Below are 22,847 nucleotides of genomic sequence, written 5' to 3' on the forward strand. Positions count from 1 at the left end.
TGGGGCTGAAGCCCTGAGCCCCCGCAGGTGCGCCCCAGCTCTCAAACTTCTGCAGATTGTTGTATGTGACTCAGAGGTCCAGTAAGTTTGGCCACCCCTGTGATATAAGATGCAGAAGGGCTACAGGAGCCTTGATTCAGTGAAATATTTTACATACACCCCCAAAAACTCTGTGTCACAGTTTGAGTATTTAAAAGAATCCCTTATCAGTTTACGGGTCTGCCTAAAGTCTCACAGCAGTTCACAGACTTGTCTTATCCGCAGCTGGGATTCCCTGAAGCGCACTCCCGTCTTTGTAATCCATTTTAAATAGAGTTTTACTCCTTTTAATTGTTTACTTTTTAAAATGTGATTTTTATTACTCTGAGCACCTTATCGTTCACCTTTGGTATCATTGTGCAGATCCATGTCCTTGTGCTTGTCATAAACATAAAGGGAAGGGTAAACACCTTTAAAATCCCTCCTGGCCAGAGGAAAAACCCTTTCACCTGTAAAGGGTTAAGAAGCTAGGATAACCTTGCTGGTACCTATCCAAAATGACCAATGAGGAGACAAGATACTTTTAAAGCTGGAGGGGGGAGAAACAAAAGCTCTCTCTGGCTGTGTGATGTTTTTTTGCCAGGAACAGAACAGAAATGGAGTCTTAGAACTTAGTAAGTAATCTAGCTAGATATGTGTTAGATTCTGTTTTGTTTAAATGGTTGATAAAATAAGCTGTGCTGAATGGAATGGATATTCCTGTTTTTGTAACTTAAGGTTTTGCCTAGAGGGATTCTCTTGTGTTTTGAATCTGATTACCCTGTAAGGTATTTACCATCCTGATTTTACAGAGATGATTCTTTTACTTTTTCTTCTATTAAAAGTCTTCTTTTAAGAACCTGATTGCTTTTTCCTTGTTCTTAAAATCCAAGGGTTTGGGTCTGTGCTCACCTATGCAAATTGGTGAGGATTTTTGTCAAGCCTTCCCCAGAAAAGGGGCTGTAGGGTTTGGGAGGATTTTGGGGGGAAAGACGTTTCCAAGCGGGCTCTTTCCCTGTTATATATTTGTTAGATGCTTGATAGTGGCAGCAATAAAGTCCAAGGGCAAAAGGTAAAATAGTTTGTACCTTGGGGAAGTTTTAACCTAAGGTGGTAAAAATAAGCTTAGGGGGTTTTTCATGCAGTTCCTCACATCTGTACCCTAGAGTTCAGAGTGCGGAAGGAACCTTGACAGTGCTGTTTATTTTATAGTTTAATAGCAAATACTCACTGAAAATATTTTGTAAGTAAGTAGTTTTAGCAATGACATCTGTGTTTCTAGTATAGCACTTGCTATGTTTTTTACTGTGATTTTTCATTTGGATTTTTTAATTCTAACTTTTTCTTCTTATTTTTATAGCACAAGTTTATTCTGTTGAATCATGATACTTCCAGTCTGACTGATTTCCTGGCCTAGGGTAAAAACTTAATTTTCATTTGATCCACCAATGGGGATTACCTTTTGCAACTATTATTTTGTCTCTCAAGCCAGTCCTTAGTGCTGTTTTGCGTGTCATTGCTTGTGTGTAGAACTTAATTCTCAAATATTCGATTAGGACAGGATACTATCTCATATTAAACCCTTCTCAAAAGCAAAACTCAACTGTAATCTTTGCTAGACATAAGAACGGCCGTACTGGGTCAGACCACTGGTCCATCTAGCCCAGTATCCTGTCTTCTGACAGTGACCAATGCCAGGTGCCCCAGAGGGAATGACCAGAACAGGTAATCATCAAGTGATCCATCCCCTGTCGCCCATTCCCAGCTTCTGGCAAAACTTCTCTCTTAAGACCAAGCAAATAAGTCACAACCAATCATGTATTTGTTTAATCTTGCTGCTTCTCCCCATTAATTGTCTCTGAGCAGTTCATGATTCTCTCACTAATCCTGTCGTTCTTCTAAAATACTTAACTGAATAATTAGGCTTGAATAAAGCCATATACAAACCTATACATCTAGGACAAAGGAGGCAGGCACCTACAGAATGGGGGACTGTCCCCTGGAAACAGTGACTTTTGAAAGGATTTAGGGGCCCTAGTGGACAAGTCGCTCAATATGAGCGTTTGTGATCTGTGGTAAAAAGGGCAGAAGCCATCCATGGATAGATAAACATAGTATGGACAGGGAGATGATTCAGCATGGGTGAGTCTGATACTGGAATACTGCATCCAGTTCTGGTGTGCACATTTCAAAAAATTACGTTAAAAAATTGGAGATGGTGCAGAAAAGAGCCATATTTGAGAGATGGAGAGGACACTTTATAATGAGGCCTTGACCAAGCTCAATCTGCTTAGTTTATTAAAAAGCAGATTGAGAGGTGAGCTGATTGCAGTGTGTAAGTGCCTTCATGGAGAGAAAACACCAGGTATGAAAGGGTTCTTTAACCTCGCAGAGAAAGGCATAGCAGGAGGCAATGGCTGGAAGCAGAAATCAGAAAAATTCGAATTAGAATAAGGCATAGATTCGTAAGAGTGAGGGTGATTCATCATTGGAACAAATTACCAGGAGAAGTGATGGACTCTCCATCTCTTGATGTCTTCAGAGAAAGACTAGATGCCTTTCGGGAAGGTGCTTTAGTCATAAAGCAGATATTGTGAAAAAGCGGAGGGCTGTGATGTGCAGGGACTCAGATTAGATCAGAGCTTCTCAACCAGGGGTCCGGGGCCCACTGGGGGGACCTCAAGCTGGATTCAAGGGGTCTGCCAAGCAGAGCCGGCATTAGACTTGCTGGGGCCCAGGGCAGAAAGATGAAGCCCTGTGGTGTGGGGGCCCCGACAATTGCCTTGATTGCTACTGCCTACTTCTGGCCCTGGCTTTTATGTGCAGGAAAACAGGTGTTGTGGCACAGGTGGGCTGTGGAGTTTTTATAGCTTGTTGGGGAAGCCTCAGAAAGAAACAAGTTGAGAACCCCTGGATTAGATGATCTAATGGTCCCTTCTGGCCTTAAAGTCTACCAATTTATGAAAACCTGAGCGTGGCATGGGGAGCAGCTTCTGATGTTTTACTGTGTAGCCGGCTTGATCCCCAGACTCAACAGTCACTGAGTGAGGTGATCCAGGGAAAGCAACTCAAACATCCAAAGAGACTAGCCAGAGGCAGGACATCAGCCTTCCAGGGGAGGGGTGGGCGTGGCAGTGACATCACAAAAGCCTTTTTTAGGACCTCAGCCTATTGGGCAAAGGTGATGGGGAGGCGGTGATCTCACAGAGAGACCCTGACAACAGCCAGGCAGGACAGAGGAGCAGGGCTGGGGCAACCAAAGTGAGCCCCGTGGCTTTGCTGCAGCAAGTCTCCTCCTCGAGGTCTCTCCTTGAGGAGTGAGAGAGAATTAGGATTCCCGTACGTGAGCGTGAGGAGGACCCTCTTTGGAGTTTTCTCCTTCCCTACTACTGATTTTGCTAGAAAACCCAAGTCCTTGTTTAGAAGGTAAGAGGCTCAGAGAGGTTTGGAACTTGTTCAGTCTGATCCACCTGCTGCTGGCTGAATTCTAGGCACTGAAAATGGTAGGTTAAGGTGGCAGAATTTGATCTCCTACCTCGGACTTTGTCCTGTAGAATCATGGGGGACATTGGGGTTTGTCCTTTTTGGTTTCCCTTTTCCTCTGTCCCTCCCTCCTTTCTCTTCTCTTGTTCCCTTTTCCCTGCTTCCCTCCCTCCACCAAGCAGATGCAGGGGGTTGCTCTCAATGTGGGAGGCCCTCACAATGAGATGGGACTGGAACAACGCTCTGAGAGTGATCCCCTTCGGTGGTCACCTGGGCCATCCTTTGGGGTATCTGGTGAGACCCCTCAGCCTCCCGCCTTTCAGAGTCTCAATACTGTTTGGCTGAGCAGGGGGCTATTGACAGGGAGGAGATTCATGTCCTTTTGTTCTTTTTAAGACCAAGCAAATAAGTCACAACTAATCATGTATTTGATTAATTTTGCCTCGTCTCCCCATTAGTTTTCTCTGAGAAGTTCATGATTCTCTCTAACGTGTTAGTTCTTCTAAAATACTTGCTCAGGGCAGTCAGTGCAATGCAATGTTGGGCCCTTCCTCCTGCAGGGACAGGGGAAGAAGGTGGGACTTCAAGCCAGGGCTCTGCCTGGTTCTATTGAGCAGTAATCACAGGGACCCAGCTGGCTTGGGGAGTGAGCCTCAAACCCTCCACTCCATGAGATCCACAAGATGGTCCTTGGAGAAGAGTCACTAACTCCTTCCTAGAGAAACAGGAGGATCCCCAGGCAGTCAGCCCCTCTCTCCTACGAGTACTGAGATTCCTGGAGAAATTGTCCCACCAAGGGCTTTAGAGTCAGGCATGGGGGCGGTGTCTCTCTCTCCTTCCTGATGAGCTGTTCCTGAATCAGGGATTCAGAGAGGATGGGACCAACCCCAACACTGAACATTGTCCCAATCTAGAGAGACAGAGACAAGTGCCCTGCCAGATACAAGCATCGTCCTGGTTGCAGCAATCCCCTTCCAAAGCTCTACGGTTACTGAATCAGATATTCCACCCTGAGCACAATATCTCAGCCCCCTGGGAATGGGGAGGGGCTTATTTGCACAGCATCTACACCTACCCATTGATCCCGAACTACCTCCTTCCCCCACAACATGTCAACTTCTGGAACAGGTCCAGAGTGTCCCAGGAGAGAGCCAGGGCCATAAGGAGCAGCGCAGCTCTGCTCTGATTCACCATCATTCTCCCCAAATTTGACAAAAGTGACCTCTGACCCCCAGCTTCCTGACTGCAGGCATAGGTGGGCTGGCTCTGACAGGCTGTAGGATCTGCTGCAGTGGGGTCTGTGGGTTGGGAGTGTTCTTCTTGCCGGGGGAGTGGGGGTAGAGTCAGAGCAGGGAATGAAATAAGCTTAAGTTGAGTTCTTCTTTTCCTGGTTCAGTGGTGACCCTGGGCCTTTAAGGGGACCATGCTCCAGCCAGGTTCATGCCTGGCCTTTGTCCCTTCTTGTCATCCTGGAGCAGCTGGAGATGCAAGTTCTCAGTGAGGGCACATCCCCGTGCTCCAGGCTTCCTTGGGGGCAGAGAAAACTAAGGTGTCTGGCCCTAGCTCCTCTGCCCCAGCATCTCCTTCACAGGGACCCAGGGCAGAGAGACTCTTGGCCTTTGGGAGACTGGGAGCTGATGATCCCCATCTCCTCTCCCTTCCATTAGAACTCAGCACAGTTCCCCAAGATGGGGAACCTCATGGCTCAACTTGGTCTGTACATCAGTAACCCAACCAAGGACACGGCCTAGGAGGGTGCTGAAGCACTGGAATGGGTTACCTAGAGAGATGGTGGAATCTCCATCCTTAGAGGTTTTTAAGGCCTGGCTTGACAAAGCCTTGGCTGGGATGATTTAGTTAGTGCTGGTCCTGCTTTGAGCAGGGTATTGGACTAGATGACCTCGTGAGGTCCCTTCCAACCCCAATCTTCGATGATTCTATGACACCAGCTGGCGTGTTAGGGCGGGGATTTACCGGCTCTATCGGCTGCTGCTACACCAGAGAGGTAAGGAAAGTTTTGGAATAGCCTTCCAAAGGAAGCAGTGGGGGCAAAAGACCTATCTGGTTTTAAGATTAAACTTGATAAGTTTATGGAGGAGATGGTATGATGGGATAACATGATTTTGGCAATTAATTGGTCTTTAAATATTCATGGTAAATAGGCCCAATGGCCTGTGATGGGATGTTAGATGGGGTGGGATCTGAGTTACTACAGAGAATTCTTTCCTGGGTGTCTGGCTGGTAAGTCTTGCCCACATGCTCAGGGTTTAGCTGATCGCCATATTTGGGGTCGAGAAGGAATTTTCCTCCAGGGCAGATTGGAAGAGGCCCTGGAGGTTTTTCACTTTCCTCTGTAGCATGGGGCATGGGTCACTTGCTGGAGGATTCTCTGCTCCTTGAGGTTTTTAAACCACGATTTGAGGACTTCAGTAGCTCCGACATAGGTGAGAGGTTTTTCGCAGGAGTGGGTGGGTGAGATTCTGTGGCCTGCATTGTGCAGGAGGTCAGATTAGATAATCATAATGGTCCCTTCTGACCTTAATATCTATGAAACCCAGCTGGGAAATGGGACCCCAAAGAAGAGTGACACTGATGGAAGCCGGGCAACAGGACCCCTGAAGAAATGAGCCCCCCTCCCATCTGAGACTGACCCCACCTGGAACCTCTGCCAAAACCCATCAACAGCTCTGAGATTGACCCCAGCTGGATGATCCCCCACCCCAATTTAGGATCAACCCCCCTCCCCATGCACCCAGGATACTCCACCCACTGGAGAGAGCCTTGCTATTCTGTTGGGCCAGGGATGCAGTGAGGGTTCCCCACTGTGTAGCCACCAATGGGAATGGAAGAATACAGGCACCGGAAACCAACAAGAGAAATCTTGTAAAGAGAAGCTGCCAAGGAACAGCTGTCACAGGAAGACTGAGGAAACGGAGGCAGGAGCTCCCCCTGCAATGGGGCGGGGGTGTTTGGCACAGGAGGTCACTGGAGAGGAAGACAAGAGTCAGTTTCAGGGTTCCAGCCGACATTTAATCTCCCCTGATTCCTGGGAGCACCACGTCTCTGACAGGTTCTTGTTCTCTTGAGGCAGGAGGACGTCACGGCCAAGGTGATGCGCCTCCGATCCTTTCACCGCGTGCCCATGGCTCCGCAGGGACTGCACCTCTTAGGACACCTGCGATGGGGTGTATAACCCCACACTGGGCCAGGAGGGGTTAGGGAGCAGTGCTGGGCCGTTGTGATCCTTCCCCCCCCCCCCCCCGCCACTGCACCTGCAGAACTTGCTCAAGCTGGAGCAGGAGTTTAAAAGGGGGCCTGTCATGAGGTGTATGTACTCTGCACTAGCCCAGCAGCCAAAGGGTTAATACAGGCCCTGCCAGCCACTGTGGATTGGCAAGCTAACAGCAGCTGGGAGGGTAAAAGGGCCGGGAAGCAGCTGGAGGGGCACTAAAGAAGAGTGAGCAGGCAGGGGAAAGGACTCCTGCTAGAGAGCTGTCCAAGGATAACATCTCTGAAAGGGACGAACAGGCCAACAGACTGAAGAGCCTGCAGAGGCCGGAGGGAAGGTAGGAAGGAGCTTAGGGCACTGTCAAGGTCTCCTTGTCTAACTTGAGGGTCCTGAGCTGGAACCCAGTGGAGGAGGCAGGTGGGTTCCCCACCTCCCTAGGGTGACCAGATAGAAAGTGTGAAAAATCAGGACAGAGGGTGGGGGGTAATAGGCATCTACATAAGAAAAAGCCTCAAATAGCGGGACTATCCCTATAAAATCTGGACATCCGGTCACCCCTAGGCAATTTAATCCAGTGCTTAACCACCCTGATAGTTAGGAAGTTTTTCCAAATGTCCAACCTAAACTGCCCTTGCTGCAATTTAAGCCCATTGCTTCTTGTCCTGTCCTCAGAGGTTAAGAAGAACAATTTTTCTCCCTCCTCCTTGTCTCTTTTCCAGACTAAACAAAGCCAGTTTTTTCAATCTTCCCTCATAGGTCATGTTTTCTAGACCTTTAATCTTTTTTGTTCCTCTTCTCTGGATTTTCTCCAATTTGTTCACATCTTTTTTGAAATGTGGTGCCCAGAACTGGACACAGTACTCCAGTTGAGGCCTCATCAGTGTGGAGTAGAGTGGAAGAATTACTTCTTGTGTCTTGCTTACAACACTGCTGCTAATAGATCCCAGAATTATGTTTGCTTTTTTTTGCAACAGCGTTACACTGTTGACTCATATTTAGCTTGTTGTGTACTATCACCCCCAGATCCTTTTCCACAGTACTCCTTCCTAGGCCGTCATTTCCCATTTTGTATGTGGGACATAAACACCTTTTCCGTCCCTTGGAGAGGACAGAGACATTATAAGGCTTGAGCCAAGGGTGTGCCACTCACAGGCTACCAGAGGTGGGGTGAAGACCTTTTCTTTTGTGGGGACGTTGGACTGTAAACATTTGGTTGGACTCTGACAACCCAGAACTCAACTGGTGAACCGGCTGGAGGGCCAAGGCCTCAGATACCGATCACTGAGCCCTGTTGATCCCACCCCTCCTATTATCCCCATTTGAGCTACTATATGGGAAGCAGACCCACAGGATCCTGGATCTCCTCCAAAAGACATGGGAGGAGCCAGACCCAGGAACAACCAACATGGAACACTACATGTTCTTTTTGAGGGAAAACTTAGAGACGCTGTGGGCTTTCTTGAGAGAGAACCAGCTGAAATCTCACTAGAACCAGGAATGGGCCTACAGTAAAAGGGCCAGGATGTGAAAATTTAACCCCAATGATAGGATTTGTTGTTGCTGCCAACCATGAAGTCAAAACTGCTGGCTAAGTGGCAAGGATCCTTCAAGGTTGTAAAAAGGGCAAGGGTAGTTGATTTTGAAATCCACCATCCAGGGAAGAGAAAATAGATCCAGGTATACCACATGAACCTGCTGAAGGCTTGGAAGGATCAAGAGGGCCTCCTCATAATGCCTTTTCCACTGGAACCTGAGCTTGGCCTGTTATACCAATAAAATAAAAACCAGCAGGATCTTATTAAAGGGGAAAAGGCAAAATGCCACATTTATTGTGAATACAGACAGAATCATAGTAAGCAGTTAGTTATAGCTATAACATTCCATTCAATCTCATATTTATTCACACATTCATTCATACACACACACACAGGTTCTGCAAGGTTGTTATCATAAAAAGAAAAGGAGTACTTGTGGCACCTTAGAGACTAACCAATTTATTAAGGGAATTGCTTCATCATGCTTTTGCTGAATCAGTCAGCAGATGGCACATTCCTGACGGCTCCGTGATGCCAGACGTTATCTTGTTCTTTGGCTCTCCCATTCTTGAGGGTGTTGGGTGGATTCCAGTCTGCCCTCGGGAGGCGGGGGGGGTGGTCCTCTGGTTATTTCCACTTGACGCCTCCTTCAGTCGATGGACACTGGATTCTTAGGCTGGCACCTCCCTGATCATTCAGTTATTATCCACACCAAGCATCCATCCACATACATCCTCTATTTTACTCACAATTGTTAACAAAGCGAGATGAATGCAACAAAAGGGCGGGGAGTCTCTGGGTGCTGTTTCTGTTGTTACAGAGTATTGCTTTGAGTCTCTCTCTGTGCATGAGTAGTTGTTGTTACAAAGAATTGCTTTGAGAACAGACTCTGTCTTAGAATGTACTAACACAGTTAGCAGCTTGCAAGTTTCACACACAGAGGGAGAGAAACAGCACCAAAAACCAAGAGACCTCTTAATTGGTAATACCCTGGAATTGAAACTCTGGGGAATCAAACTCATTTGTGATTTTAATACAGAACTTCTTTAGTATGATCCAACAGGCCCACAAGTGCCCTTAATCCATGATTTTGGCCTGAATAGAAACAGCAAATATGAATTGAAGACCTTCCCTGGGAGGTCTTAGCATTGCAAGAACAAACCCACCTAGCCTACCATCACGTGGATACGAAGCTGGGGGAAAAGGTCCCCGAGAATCTACAACCCCTTTGGCAGAAGTTATAGGAAATGGTCTGCCAGAAACTACTTGTCGTGTTGGACCTTAGGGAAAAAACCTGAGATTCTCACCTAATCATATGACTCCAGGAGCTGGCACTTTAAAAAAAACATCCCAAATATCTCAACGCTCCCAATAAAGTCACAAGAGTTGGCAACGCAGTCAATTCAGGTTTTTGCTGTACACTAAAGAAGCCAAAGGGTGGCACTGGCCACTGAACTCCATATTTCACCACAGGGACAAGCAAGGATGCAGCTTCCTGGGCAGTGGCGGATTAACGCACAGGCTCTGGCCAATTTGGGGACCCCCACAGGAGCGCCAGAACCTGGATAGAAGCCGGGGGGAGGGGGGCCACCGGTGTCAGATCTGTGGCCCTGCCCCCTGCTCCTCCTCTTCCCCCTGAGGCCCCGTCCCCTGGCCAGGCTGGAAGCCGGAGCCAGGCAGTGGTAAGAGCCGCCCAGGGAGCCCGGGCCACTGTGGGAAGCCTTGGACCCTCCCCCTGCCCTGGGTGCAGGCCAGGGGGCCCAAGAGCAGCCCCCAGCCTGTGTCCCCCCGCTGCCCCCTGGGATTTGTGTCTGCGGTAGTGACCACGTGCGGCTCCGCTCTTCCTGTCGCCTCTGACTCAAGGCTCACAGTTGGGGGGGGGCAATGTCCCCCGAAACTATGCCCATGCCGCTGCTTCCCGCCTGCCGGAGGGTACTACGCTCATGTTAAAAAGTGGGCAGGGGCATGGCACCCCCCGGTGCTGGTGTTCCTGGGCGCCCGGGTGTGGGGAGCCCAAATATTCTTTGTGCCCAGGGTCCCAATAAATCTTAGTCCGCCTCTGTTTCTGGGGCAGCAATTGCAGCTCAGCATCTTAAAAAATCACCGTGATGGCAGCCATTTTCATGGAGTTAAGTGGGCCTCATCCGCTCTTGACGCGAACTGGCCTTTTGTTTGCTCTCCCTTCCCGCCCCCCCCCAGCTGACACCAAAGGATCATTTGCTACACTGCACTTGTGCTGAGCTCCGGCTGCTATCAGAGTTGCCTTTGCATGTTCCTTTAAGAAACTTGAAATCCCCTCTACACAGGCTGTAAGCATAGCTGCCTTCCCCCCCACCCCCCTTTCGGCTCAGTCAAACCCAGGGCTCTGTAGCATGGCCGCTCTTTGGGCATTAGATGTCGCTGCAGGCTTTCTGGCTGGCCGCTGACTTTCAGAAAAAGTTCAGTCAAATAAGGGCTCAAATCTACCAGGGCCTTAGCACCTTCCTGTAAAGTGCTGAGTTGCCCTTAATTCCCAATGGCATTGGTGAGTGCATTCAGGACGTTTTGCAGGACCTCACTAGTACTCCTTTTCTTTTTGCGAATACAGACTAACACGGCTGTTACTCTGAAATCTGTCTTCGAAGGAAGCAAGGTAAGTAACGTATTGACATGTAGCATCCTGCTTTAGGCTGCAGCTTGTGAATGCTAGTCTAAAGGTGCCCGGTTACCTCCCTTGGAATCAGAAAAATTGGAGAGAGAACAGAGCTATTTGATCACCTAGGGGGAATTTCCCCACTATACAGAGAGCCATCACAAGGCCGACACCCCACTTACATCCTACATAAAGCCTCAAAATAGGGTTTAGTCATGAGCTAACCTGTGTGTGTGTGGGGGGGGGGGGGGAACATGTACCAATCAGCCAGTGCAGGGCTTCCACCACTTGCCTATGCAATGAGAACTATGTTGGTATGATCCACTAAGTGGCACAGACAAGTGTGGCAGATACAGGTAATTGTTATATTTATTTTTGGTAGTTTCTTCTGCCTTGGACTTTCTTTGTAGGCGGTTAATGGGGAGACAGTGTTGCCTAGTGAACAGAGCACTAGACTGGGACTCAGGAGCCCTGTGTTTCTGGCTCTGCCATTTATTGGTTGGGTGAACTTGGGCAGCTCACTTGACCTCTGTGCCTCAGTTTCCCCTTGTGTAAAATGGGGAGAATGCTTCTGACCTCCTTTATAAAGTGCTTTGAGAGCTATGGATGAACGAGTGCTATATAAACTACGGATTGTTATAATAGGAGCTGTGCCTTTAAGAACAGAGTGTGGCAGACAGAGTGTGTTTGAGATTTTGAGCAGTGTGTGGGAGATTTTTCCAACCTGCACAGAAAGCAGGAGACCGTGCCTGAGTTCCAAAAAGGTCAGAACTTGATTTAATAAACTCACCTTTCCAGAAAGTAACTTTATTCTCAATGGTGTCACATCAGCACTTATGGGGAATTGGCTGCTTCAGGGCACAGCTAATGAGCTACAGAGCCTTTCACCTGCAACCACTAGGATGAACCCTGCCCAGTTGAACAAGGGAGTGAAAGGAATTTGCCACTCTGCTTTGCTCTTGACTGTAAACTCTTCAAGGCAGAGACTGGTTTCAGAGTAACAGCCGTGTTAGTCTGTATTCACAAAAAGAAAAGGAGTACTCGTGGCACCTTAGAGACTAACCAATTTATTTGAGCATGAGCTTTCGTGAGCTACATCCGATGAAGTGAGCTGTAGCTCACGAAAGCTCATGCTCAAATAAATTGGTTAGTCTCTAAGGTGCCACAAGTCCTCCTTTTCTTAAGGCAGAGACTGTCTCTCCATTTGAGTTTATACATCACCTTGCACAACGGGGCTCCAATCTTGACTGGTTCCTTTAGTGGGAGCTCCTGGTCAAAAAAAATTTTCCAATAAAAACCTTTTTCATGAGAAAATAGTTTCATTAAATGAAATTTATTAATGTTAAAAAAAAAATGTTGCGGAAAAACCCTGACATTTTTCAAAATGAGAAATTTAATTACCCCCCCTTCCCCCAGCACCGAAGTATTTTGGTTTTGAAATTGTGGGCTTTTCCAGTACTTCCCAGCCCTGTGCTACTGTTTTTCAGATGGCCAAAGTTGGGAAAACAATTAGTAGGGGGGGGAGTACAACCTATTTTTCACACCTTCACAGGTATGTCCCATAGTGAAAGGTTTAAATGTGTAGACACCTGTTTATTGTTTTAAAAGTGATGTTTTGTCGGTTGGGAAACAATAAAAAGGAGAGAATGTGGATTTTCCCCCATTTTCCTAACACTTCTTTACTTTCCATTGCGGGGATGGGGAAGACGGATAGGGGATTTAAAAGGAACAAAAAATGGAAGGAAACTTTGAGAATTAAAAATTATACCTTTATTCTTTCCCCCCATGAATCATTCCAGGGGGAAAATAATCCCATTTTCCAACCAGATCTAATTGGTAGTGACACCTTTAGAATGCCGCGTGACAGAATATTTTCCAGGTGATACGTACATACAGCATGTTTTAAAGAAATGTCACTCATGTGAAATAAGAAAAGGAGGACTTGTGGCACCTTAGAGACTAATAAATTGGTTAGTCTCTAAGGTCCCACAAGTCCTCCTTTTCTTTTTGAGAATACAGACTAACATGGCTGCTACTCTGACACATGTGAAAGAGTCTGCCCTCTGCTGGATGGACTGAGAACTGCTTGACAGTGCATCAGAGGCCTTACACTGCTAGCAGTTAACGGAGATTTTTCTTTACCCTGAAGGGTAGGACTTTGTGCGACAGCAGCAGGAGGTCTACAGGCGCACAGTGCAACATGAGGTGAGCAGGACGTGTGGCTGTGCCTTTTGCACCAAATTGCAGATGTAGGAAGTCTCCCAGGCCAGTGGTGGATGTAAATGAGCATTTGGGCTTGAACTGGTGTCCTGAGACACCAAAGAGCGCCTTGCTGAGCGGGTCAGGCTCCTCCCTGGAGGAACCAAGCCTCAGGGTGTTCGATGAGGCGCAGGTCCAAGTGGATTGATACTTCTGGCTCATCCCAGGAATTCATGGTTGCTGTGGTGACTATGGCCCTGTCCTGGGTGGTTTCTGACTCAGCTCACTGAGCTGAATCTAGTATCTGTGATGGGGTTGGAAGAAAGGGGGACGTGGCCTGGGCAGAGCATCACCTCCTGTGAATTGTGGTGGGACCTTTCCTACAGGGTTGAAGGACCTGTTTGAACGGTCTGGTCCTAGAGGCTGAGGGAGCATCAGGGAATCCAGAGAGGTCTGAGGAACCAACTCTCTTTTTATGAGTTACTTGGATCAGAGATCAGGGCCCTGTTGTGCGAGGCACTGTGGAAAATCAGCAGGCAGATCACCCTTTCAGTGGTTTGGCTGGCCCACATTACAGTCTTTTGTTCATTACCAGAGATACCGTGGCCCCTAGCCACCGCTTCGGCTGGCTTCCCTCTTACGGGTAATCCTGGTTTGTAGATGAAATAAGAGGGAAAATGGCTAGCGCACCAGTGACGGGAAATTGCAGCCTGAAACTGACTGAACGTATGAACCATCTGCCGAGGTGGTGCAGTCTGAGCCCCATCACCCACAGGGTCCTATCTCCCTGCGAGCCACCCAGACACACATTTGCTTGGAAGAAAATACTGCCTCCCAGTTCCCATCGCTTTGTAGCTCTTTTGAAATAGACTAGATTTTATTAGGGTCGAACGTGAAGCAAATAAATAAATTACAGTGTCCGAAAAGTGGGGCTATGTCTATAAATAATACAAGAGTCGTGTTATTTACAATGTTCTGGTTCAAAAAGAAGCACAATAAATTATCCTGAGCTTTTGGGTGCGAAGAGCGCCCTTAGCAGCTGGCAATGTGAACTCAAAGCACACCTGATACAATGAGGTACAAGAGGGATTGAGCCTCACCTGTCCTCAACGGTCACAAACTCAGTTTGCTCTCCTGTTAAAAATACAATCGCTGGCTCTATTCTGAGATACTGGGCAAAACCACCAGATGCTGTTTCCTCTGACACACGGTACACAATGCAGAGATAGAAAACACAACATAGCAACTACAGCTGCAGTCCTAACGAGTGTATGTGCATTGCTGGGGTGGGGGGTAATACCATGCTTGGTATAAAGAAGGTGTTCGAAATCCAAAGCAAAATTTGTATAATGGGCCAAGGCAAAATCCCAGATCCAGACGCTGCCCGATGGAGAGAGGTAACTGAAAGCTAGGCCCAGATTTTGCCACTTGAGTGCCTCTCTGCATGGTAAAGGTAATGCAATATGTGCGTAGGGGTGGACTGAGGTCTTTGATCTGGGCTTTGCAGGCCAGGAGAGAGGCAAAAATGTACAAATCCTTATTGTAACGCTGCAGGAGGGCTGCCTGGAGGCACTTTCATTCTAAGCCCTAGGCACTTACAGCTTTCAGAAAACTACCCCTTGGGCTGCAAATGTTTATCTTTACAGCCTGATCCTGCTGTCTTACATGGAACTGCAAGGACTTGAGTCTCCTCTCATGCCTCTATGAATCAGGACTAACTCCATGGCAGATAATGGAGTTACATCGGTGAAGGATCGGTGTAAGTAAGCTCAGAATCGGGGTCAGTATATAGGGACAGCAGCATCATGCTCTTCACGGAGCTCCCATTGAAATCCATGACAATTGTGCTTATGGCAGTATCAAGCCCTCAATTATGGCCCGCTGGGCTTTTTTCTCCTTAGTTTGCTCAGATCCCGTTTACTTTACTGCAAATTTTAGTGGAGCACTTTTTGTGCAGATCTGAACTGCAAACCTGACATGGAAATAAAATTAACTAGGGAGGCTACTTGGGGAAAAAATCATTAGTCTGATTCTCTTATCACTCTCCCTGCCAGGGCTACCCTACCTGGTAGCTCAGCACCACCAGGGGGCTGATAAACCACAATAGCACTGCATTTACATGCACTGATGTTTGGATTGGAAATCGAGGACTGCCCCCCCATCTCTAAATTTAACCCCAGTCTTTCTGCTGGAAAGGGACCATGCTTTATGGCATTTCAACAGAGAAAAGAAAGACGTGTGGGTTATCTGGAAGCTGCCCATGCGCAACTGACCTGATGAGCAGCAGGCCCCGGGTGTCTAGTATGAGGTTGCCAGACAGTGGGTGTTGCATATCATGGACTCATCCTAGACAGCACCAGGTCAGTCCGGTATCCTCAGCATTCAGATAAAGAGCTTGATCTTTTTATCTGGCTGGAGAAGCGCATGTGTGGAGCAGCTGCTTAACTCCCTGGTAGCTTCATCGGTCAGTCTTCTCCTTGGGCATAGCTGTAAACCCCTGCTAGTTCCATCGCAAGAGCAACGTCTGCAACAGGGAATTCTCAAGCCATTTAGACCTCCACGTCCACCGTGTCTTCCTCGTTGTTCTCGAGGTCCATCGAGTCCGTAGGAACAGGCTGCATTTCTCCGAACTGCAACAGCTTCGCTTTCTTCTGCTCCAGGCTCTGCTTTCTCCATTTGATCCTCCGGTTCTGGAACCAGACTTTCACCTAGGAGAGGTTCAGCACAATGGGCAATGAAAACCACTCGCTCTGGGCCAAGGCTCGGGCGCATTAAAGCCCTGACCCTGCAAGTCTTTGAAGTGTGCTAAAATACTGTCAGCAGGGCCTGATCCTGTAATCCCTCCACAGGCAAGTCTCCTTGACTCCTGGAGTTGGTGCTAAGAGGCTCTGGGCAACATGGGCCATGAGGATTATTAATAATAGTTATAAATAAAGCAGTGGCTCTTTTCTTTTGAGGCTCTCAAAGCACTTTACAGACATTTACCTAAGCCTGCCAACTGCCCAGCGAGGTTGGTAAGTGGTATTATCCCTGGTTTACAGACGGGGAAACTGAATCATATGGCGGTCATGCCATTTGCACACAGACAATAGTGAAACGGATCACAGGAGTCCTGACTCCCTGTCCCTGGCTTTACCTACTAGACCCAAACTCCTTCCCCAAAACCTTCACCCTGATTGTGCTGTCTTTAAATTATAAACGTCCCAAAACGAGGAGTGAAATCCTGGCCCCACTGAGTCAGCGGCAAGACTCCCATTCAGCGCAGTGGGGCCAGGATTCCCACCGCCACGCCCTGCCCCTGTGTATCCGAAATGTGTTTAAAATTAAATAAGCAGCTGTGTTGTTCCCAGCAGGCAGAGGCTCTGAGTGCTAAATCTCGGCACTGAGTGATTTCTGCCATTTCCTGAGCTACCCTCCTGGGTCTGTCATGGAACGTGAGACAAGATCCATAACCTCATGAGCCCTCCCGTCATAGATCCTGGCTACATTGCAATAACTGTCACACTGGGGGAACCCAGTTGCAGAACAGCCATTCTGGTTAAAACCTGGGTCATGCAGCACAGACCAGATTGACGGGGTTTCTTTAGCTGCATCCCCATGAAGGCCAATAGGAGTTTGACCATTGGCTTTGATGGGAGCAGCGGGAGCCGCTGAGACTTTAGAAGGGCTGCAGCACAATTCAGGAGCACAGTGTGGTCCCATCTACGGTGCTTTGACTTATGCCATGGACCCACCAGCTGGCAGATTTCATATGTGGTGGCCCCAGCTAGGCAGCGGTTTCACTCTGGACGGGAATGTGCAATCTGGGCGTGCCTGAGCATGAAAAGGGTATAAAAATTAATGTGACTCAGTCTGAACGCAGCTCTCCCTAAGCAGCGCCATGTGCCAGCCACCTTGGCAAGAAGGGGCTGATTAGACCAGTTAAGAAAAGGCCCGGTCCTGCTCCCGATGGGGTCAATGGCAAAACTCCCTCTGGGTCATCCAACCAGGACCCGCAATGATCAGCGAAAGCAGGAGAAGAGCTCGGGGAACAGTGCCGCAGGCTTGGCAAGGTGGGGGCCGACGCCTAGGCCTTCTTTAAAGTGACACAAATCAGCGATCATGGAAAGAGTCCCCAGTTTCCAGGGGTCTTTGTGCCCCTCAGCCCCCAGGACGGTCGCATTCGGGTGCGTGCACAGTGACAAAATCAAGAATCATAGAAACTAGAGATGGAAAATGAGCTTGTCTAGTCCACCTCCTCTAGAAAATGCAGAACTGGTCCTTGCAGTACAATAGGAAGAGCCAGGCTGCATCAAACCAGTGGCCCACCTACTCCAGTCTCCTGTCTCCAGCTGTGGCCAGTATCCGCTGCTGCAGAGGTACGATGGCCCCATTTGGACAATTGCACAGTAACCTTCCCACAGAGGAAGATTCTTTCTAACCTACAACACTTTGGCTGGCTTGGGCCCTGAACCAGGAGCATCTACACCCCAAATGCATTTTTAGCCTACTTAATGGATGTATCAGTGGAGGTTGTTAGTAGTCAGACACATTTCTAAGCCTATTTTGCCTCCCGTCTCAGTGCTATCTCGTAGGGTAGGGCCACAGGTTACCTATGCATCGTGTATTCGCCCGTGCGTTGTCTCATCTAGTTTTAAATATCCCTAGTCATGGAATCTCCCTTGGGACCCCCAGGGACCCTCCCCATTTCTGGGGAGAATCAGCTCCTTCTGACTGAAGCTGCTCACACTATAACAGAGACAGAAGCCCTGAAACTTACTAGGTGGCTCATCTCCTGCTGTCATTTCCGGCTGCAGTCCCAGGAAGGGACCATGTATAGATCCCCCAGGGACCATGTATAGATCCCAGATTGATCATGGCCTCAGGGGAAGGGAGTAGATTTCCTACCTGGGTCTCTGTGAGGTGCAGGGTGGCTGCCAGATCCACCCTCTCCGTGCCCACCATGTATTGCTGTTTGAGGAACTCCTGCTCCAGCCTCTCCAGCTGCTCTGGTTTGAAGACTGTGCGGACCCTCTTCATCTTACAGGGCTCCCTGGATCTCCAAGGAACAGGAGGGCCCAGCGAGACAGGTCCTACGCAACCAGACAATTCCAGACCTGCGAGCAAGGGGCAAGAGTCAGCAGGGCGAAAGGCAGAAACAGCCCGATTTGCCTTGCAGGGACTGCCTGACGCGTGTACGTAAAGACAGCACCCGCCACAGCCCTTGTTAAGCCTCGTTACTGTGGGTGAATGTGTTTTACCTGTTCCAAGCCCTGCTAGCTACAGCTGTGGCTTGTTTCGGAGCAGGGCCGCTGCAGTCCACAGGGGGCTAAAGAGGGATGGAAGAGAAGGAACAGTAATGCCCTGAGGAAAGAAACAGCCAGCCTCTGCTAGCCAGTATAACTGGGGATCCCTTTATTGACAAAGGGCCAACCGTGGTCCCAAGGAAGTCAGTGAGTGATTGAGGTGAGCTGGATTTGACCCGCTCCATGCATGGCTTATACTGGAAGTTCTTGTTCAGGGCCAGATCCAGCAAACACTGCGATTCAGTGGGATTGCTCCAGAGTAAAGATAATAATGTGCCTATGTACTGGGGAGCTGGATTGTGAGTTCTCCATGGCAAGGTGGATCTGGTTTTTGTGTTCTGCATAGTCCCATGTATATTGCTGGCATAACAATAATTACTATATTATTCAGAAGTGTCTGATTGATGATTTTTTATTAAGAATTCCATATTATTATACCAAACTGCACAAACTCAAGAACAGGCAACATTGCTTCTCAGGCCCTGAGCCGCCAACTCTTTCCCACGCATTTCAAATTGTTACACAAAATAAATGCAGAGCTTGGGCCTGCCAGCCTTACTCACATGAGTAAGCCTTACTTATGTGAGTCATCCGCTGACTTCAGGGATCCCCATAACCCAGGAGGGTTGCAGGATGGGGGCCTTTGCATAATGAATAAGTGGGAGTTTTCTGAATTTTGAACCCATCCCTCCTAAGTCTAGGAGTGTTAGGATCCGAGGTGTTGGTTCTGCCCGTGCTTTGGATCTGGGTTCTGATTTTGACCATCCCAGAATGTGGAGGGCTGGAGGCACAGGGTTTGCAGTTAGGCCCCTTGCTAATACATAGTTACACTGGAAAGCCCTGATCCTGCAGTTGGATCCACATGTGTGAGTCCCTGTTCCCCTACTGAGCCCCACTGACTTTAGAAGGGCTCTGCAAAAGCATAGGGATCCACCTGCATGGATCAGCCTGTGGGATCATGGTCCGATACGATCATGGTAGGAGTTAAAAAGGTTTCCAAGTATCAAAATGTAGTTATGTAAACCGCTGGGAATTTGAAATGTCGATAGCAAAATGTTTCTGGCAATAAATATAGGCAGAATGCAATTATAAATTGTTAGAATTATAGGCCTTGATCCTACAAATTTCTTCTACACATGCTTAACAAGCGTAATCTCACTGGATAAATGGGATTACTCCAGTGTGTAAAGCTAACCAGGTGCGTTATGTGTTTGCAAGATCAGGGCCGTAGTTTTATTCATTAAGATATAATATTTGTAGCTGTTATATCTATAAAAAACATGTTTGGAGAATAAAACTAATGTGTGATAGCTATTTAAAAATATCTGAGTGTATAAACACTTATAATGTAGGACCCGATTCTCTGCTGGTATAAATCAACATTAATTTGAATTCAATAGAACTCAGCCTATTTACACCAGAAGGGCTGTCATATAATAACTAAATTACGATATATTTATTATAGCAGTAAATAGGATTTGGAATTAAATAATTTCTAAAATCATTTTTACAAATTGCCCAAGCGTACTGTCGCCACCTAGCAATGTAATTATAATGTAATATATACATGTACATAGATTAAACGGTCTAAAAAAAGAGATAATATGAATTACATAACTACATTAAATAGTTTTTAAAGGTTTCTGAATATAAACAAAACTTTTAGTATCTAAATCTTAAAAAACTCTAGGGCTCAAATCTTGGTTTCTTATGCGGGCAAAAATCTTCATTGATTTAGGTGGGTAGTTTTGCCTCTGTTAACACCCCTGGGATTGGCCCCCGCACGCTCTATGATAATAAATTTCAATGGGCCGTAGTGTACCATCTAGTTTTAATCAAGGTTACTCACTGAGACAAAGGGTTAATTTTGCTTAAAAATCAATGGTACCATATGGTTTAATGAGACAAGAATATACACACACTGAACTAAAATCTGCCCTCTGCTACAGCAATCCAACTCCATGGGGCTCTGGTTCTTCCCATGAAACCCAAATTAATCTGTAACTTTAAAAACAAAAATCTCTTTTTGCTCTCGTTGCATTTACATTAAAAAGCCTAACAAACTTTGGGGTCAGATTCTGCAAACACACGTGAGAGTAATTTTACTCAGATCAGTAGTTCCAACTGCAGCAAAGCACAAATCTGCAGAATCAGCCCCTAAGAAAATAAATCCCGATCCCTGGGCTCCCTTCGCCCATCAGCTTCTCAGGATTAATAAGCATCAGCCCCTTTAACCCAGAAACAGAAATAAATATTGGAAAATTACCGGGCTCTCTCCTCCCCTGCTTCCCTGCACACAGAAACTGAGCATAGTCTGGAAACGGCAGGAAATTAAACTGAATTTCTGTCTGTGAATGTATCATAGCCAACAACAGACTAGCTGGGCCTGGGGTGTGAGATGCACCCCAGAAACCTCAGGGGTCCTAACAGAATTTGAAAAAAAACTTTTTGGGTTTTCTGCTAGTTTAGTTTAGTCCAGAAAAAGTCAAAGCTCCAAGGGTCACAGTTTGCTCCTGCCCAATCCTGATGAGTCTGTATCCCTTGCCAAGCTACCTAAAGAATAAGGCAGAACGCTTGCCATCCTCCAGACAACCTCTTACAGCTCCACAGACACAGCTGCCCCTTCTCGAGGTCCCTTCCAGTCCTTTGATTCTATGACACGCTGACATATAATATATGACATATATTACATATATATTATAATTCTATGACATATAATAATACCTAGTTCCTATGCAGGACATCTGCCACACATCCTCTACCCACATAGACATACAAACCCACCTCCACCCAGACTACACCAGGACAGAAACACCCCCCACACAGATAGACACACACAAATACACTGGCAGAAATGGGTCAGAATCGTACACCCCTCACCCACCACAGTACGTGTGCACACATACTGGATGGAAACACCCTACAGTTTAGACAGACACACACACACACACATGCACCCTATACACAATCCAGGTATGCCTCACACATGCAGACATGCCACATACCCGTACACCCCTCATACCTCCAAACGTACACACATATCAGACGGCAACCCCATTCGCAGATCTGGATATAGTACCAGTGGTTCTCAAACTTTTGTATTGGGGACCTTCCTTCACACAGCAAGCCTCTGAGTGTGACCCCCCCCCGTAAATTAAAAACACATTTTTTCATATGGAACACTATTATAAATGCCGGAGGCAAAGCGGGCCTTGCGGGTGGAGGCTGACAGCTCACGACCCCCATGTAATAACCTCGTGACCCCAAGTTTGAGAACCCCTGAGACAGACCGCCACACCCATTCACACACTGACAGAAACATCTCAGACACATACACAGACCAGGCAAACACCCCTTGCGTGCGCACACCCCCATACACACTAGACAGAAACACCCTAGGAACAGACACACCCCACCCTCCACTCACACCCCCCAGCCCGCCCCCCCCCAGAACACACGCACCCACCCACCCCATAGCCCTGCCAGCTTAAACACTACTTACTGTCTTGCTTACAGCTGGGATAAGAGAACAGGCAGCCCCTCTGCAATCTGTACTGCAGCTGCTGATGCACGACCCCATAGCCCGGCTTAGCCAGGTACATGGCTGGGTGAGTCATGAGGCCAATGGAGTAGGTGGCTGGGTAAATCCAGCTGTGCCACTCCAGAGGCAGCTTGGAGGACCATCTGGCAGAGGCTGCACCTTCCTTCTGGGGCTCTGGCTTGGAGAGGATGGCGTCAATGTTAAAGGGGGTCTTCTGAGGGGGCTGGGGAACATCTGGAGAAGCTGGGGGGCCAGATGAGTCTGTTGCTGCTGCCAGGATGTTGCTGAGCGGACCTGGGGAGACCAGGCTCTGGAGCATGTTCAGTCAGCAGTTCTGTGGCTGATGGGGAGGCTGGACTGAGCAGGTTCCTTAGCCTGGGCTTGTTGCTTTCCAGATGCCTTGCAAGCTGCAGGCTCCTAGCCCCAGCCTCAGCCCGCTGCCTGGCTGGCTCTTTATACAGAGGAAGGGCCCAAGGTGGCTTTATATCGAGGGCTTCCCCTGTGAAGTGTAAATAAGACATTAATATGCAAAGCAGGCTGCAGCTGGGTGGAGAAAGGAGAGGCTGTTCCAAGGCCTGATGCTCTGCTGGGTGCTTGCAGGACAGGGTGTGTCTCTGGGCTGGGACAGGCAGAGGACAGCCTAGCATGGCCTAAGACAAGGGCCAGGTCTGCTTGGAAAGATCAAATTGGAATGGGAAGGGAGGTCTCACATCCCATACAAATACACACACACATAACATGCATCTAAAAGCCCCCCCCCCCACAAATATACACAATATCAATACAAGCGTAGCTGTATACACAACACACAACACCGAGATACAAAAGTACAGAGAATGACACACAAACATCTACAAGATAAATGTAAAAATACGGTTATACACACACAGGATAAGCACAGAAATGTGCAGACACATGCATATAC

General features: G+C 47.8%; 1 protein-coding gene across 1 annotated transcript; it reads right to left on the reverse strand.

The window, feature by feature from the left end:
• Positions 1-15,111: 15,111 nt before the first annotated feature.
• LOC311520193 (homeobox protein not2-like) lies at positions 15,112-22,241 on the reverse strand (the record flags this gene model as incomplete). Its single annotated transcript, XM_084627493.1, has 3 exons — positions 15,112-15,804; positions 17,984-18,192; positions 21,884-22,241. 3 exons carry the CDS (start codon positions 22,239-22,241, stop codon positions 15,646-15,648), a joined length of 726 nt encoding a protein of 241 aa, XP_084483619.1. The 3' UTR covers positions 15,112-15,645.
• Positions 22,242-22,847: the final 606 nt, after the last annotated feature.

The sequence above is a fragment of the Lepidochelys olivacea genome (genome assembly GCF_965140295.1).
Source record: "Lepidochelys olivacea isolate rLepOli2 genome assembly, chromosome: 4".
In the NCBI taxonomy this organism is placed as follows: Eukaryota; Metazoa; Chordata; order Testudines; family Cheloniidae; genus Lepidochelys; species Lepidochelys olivacea.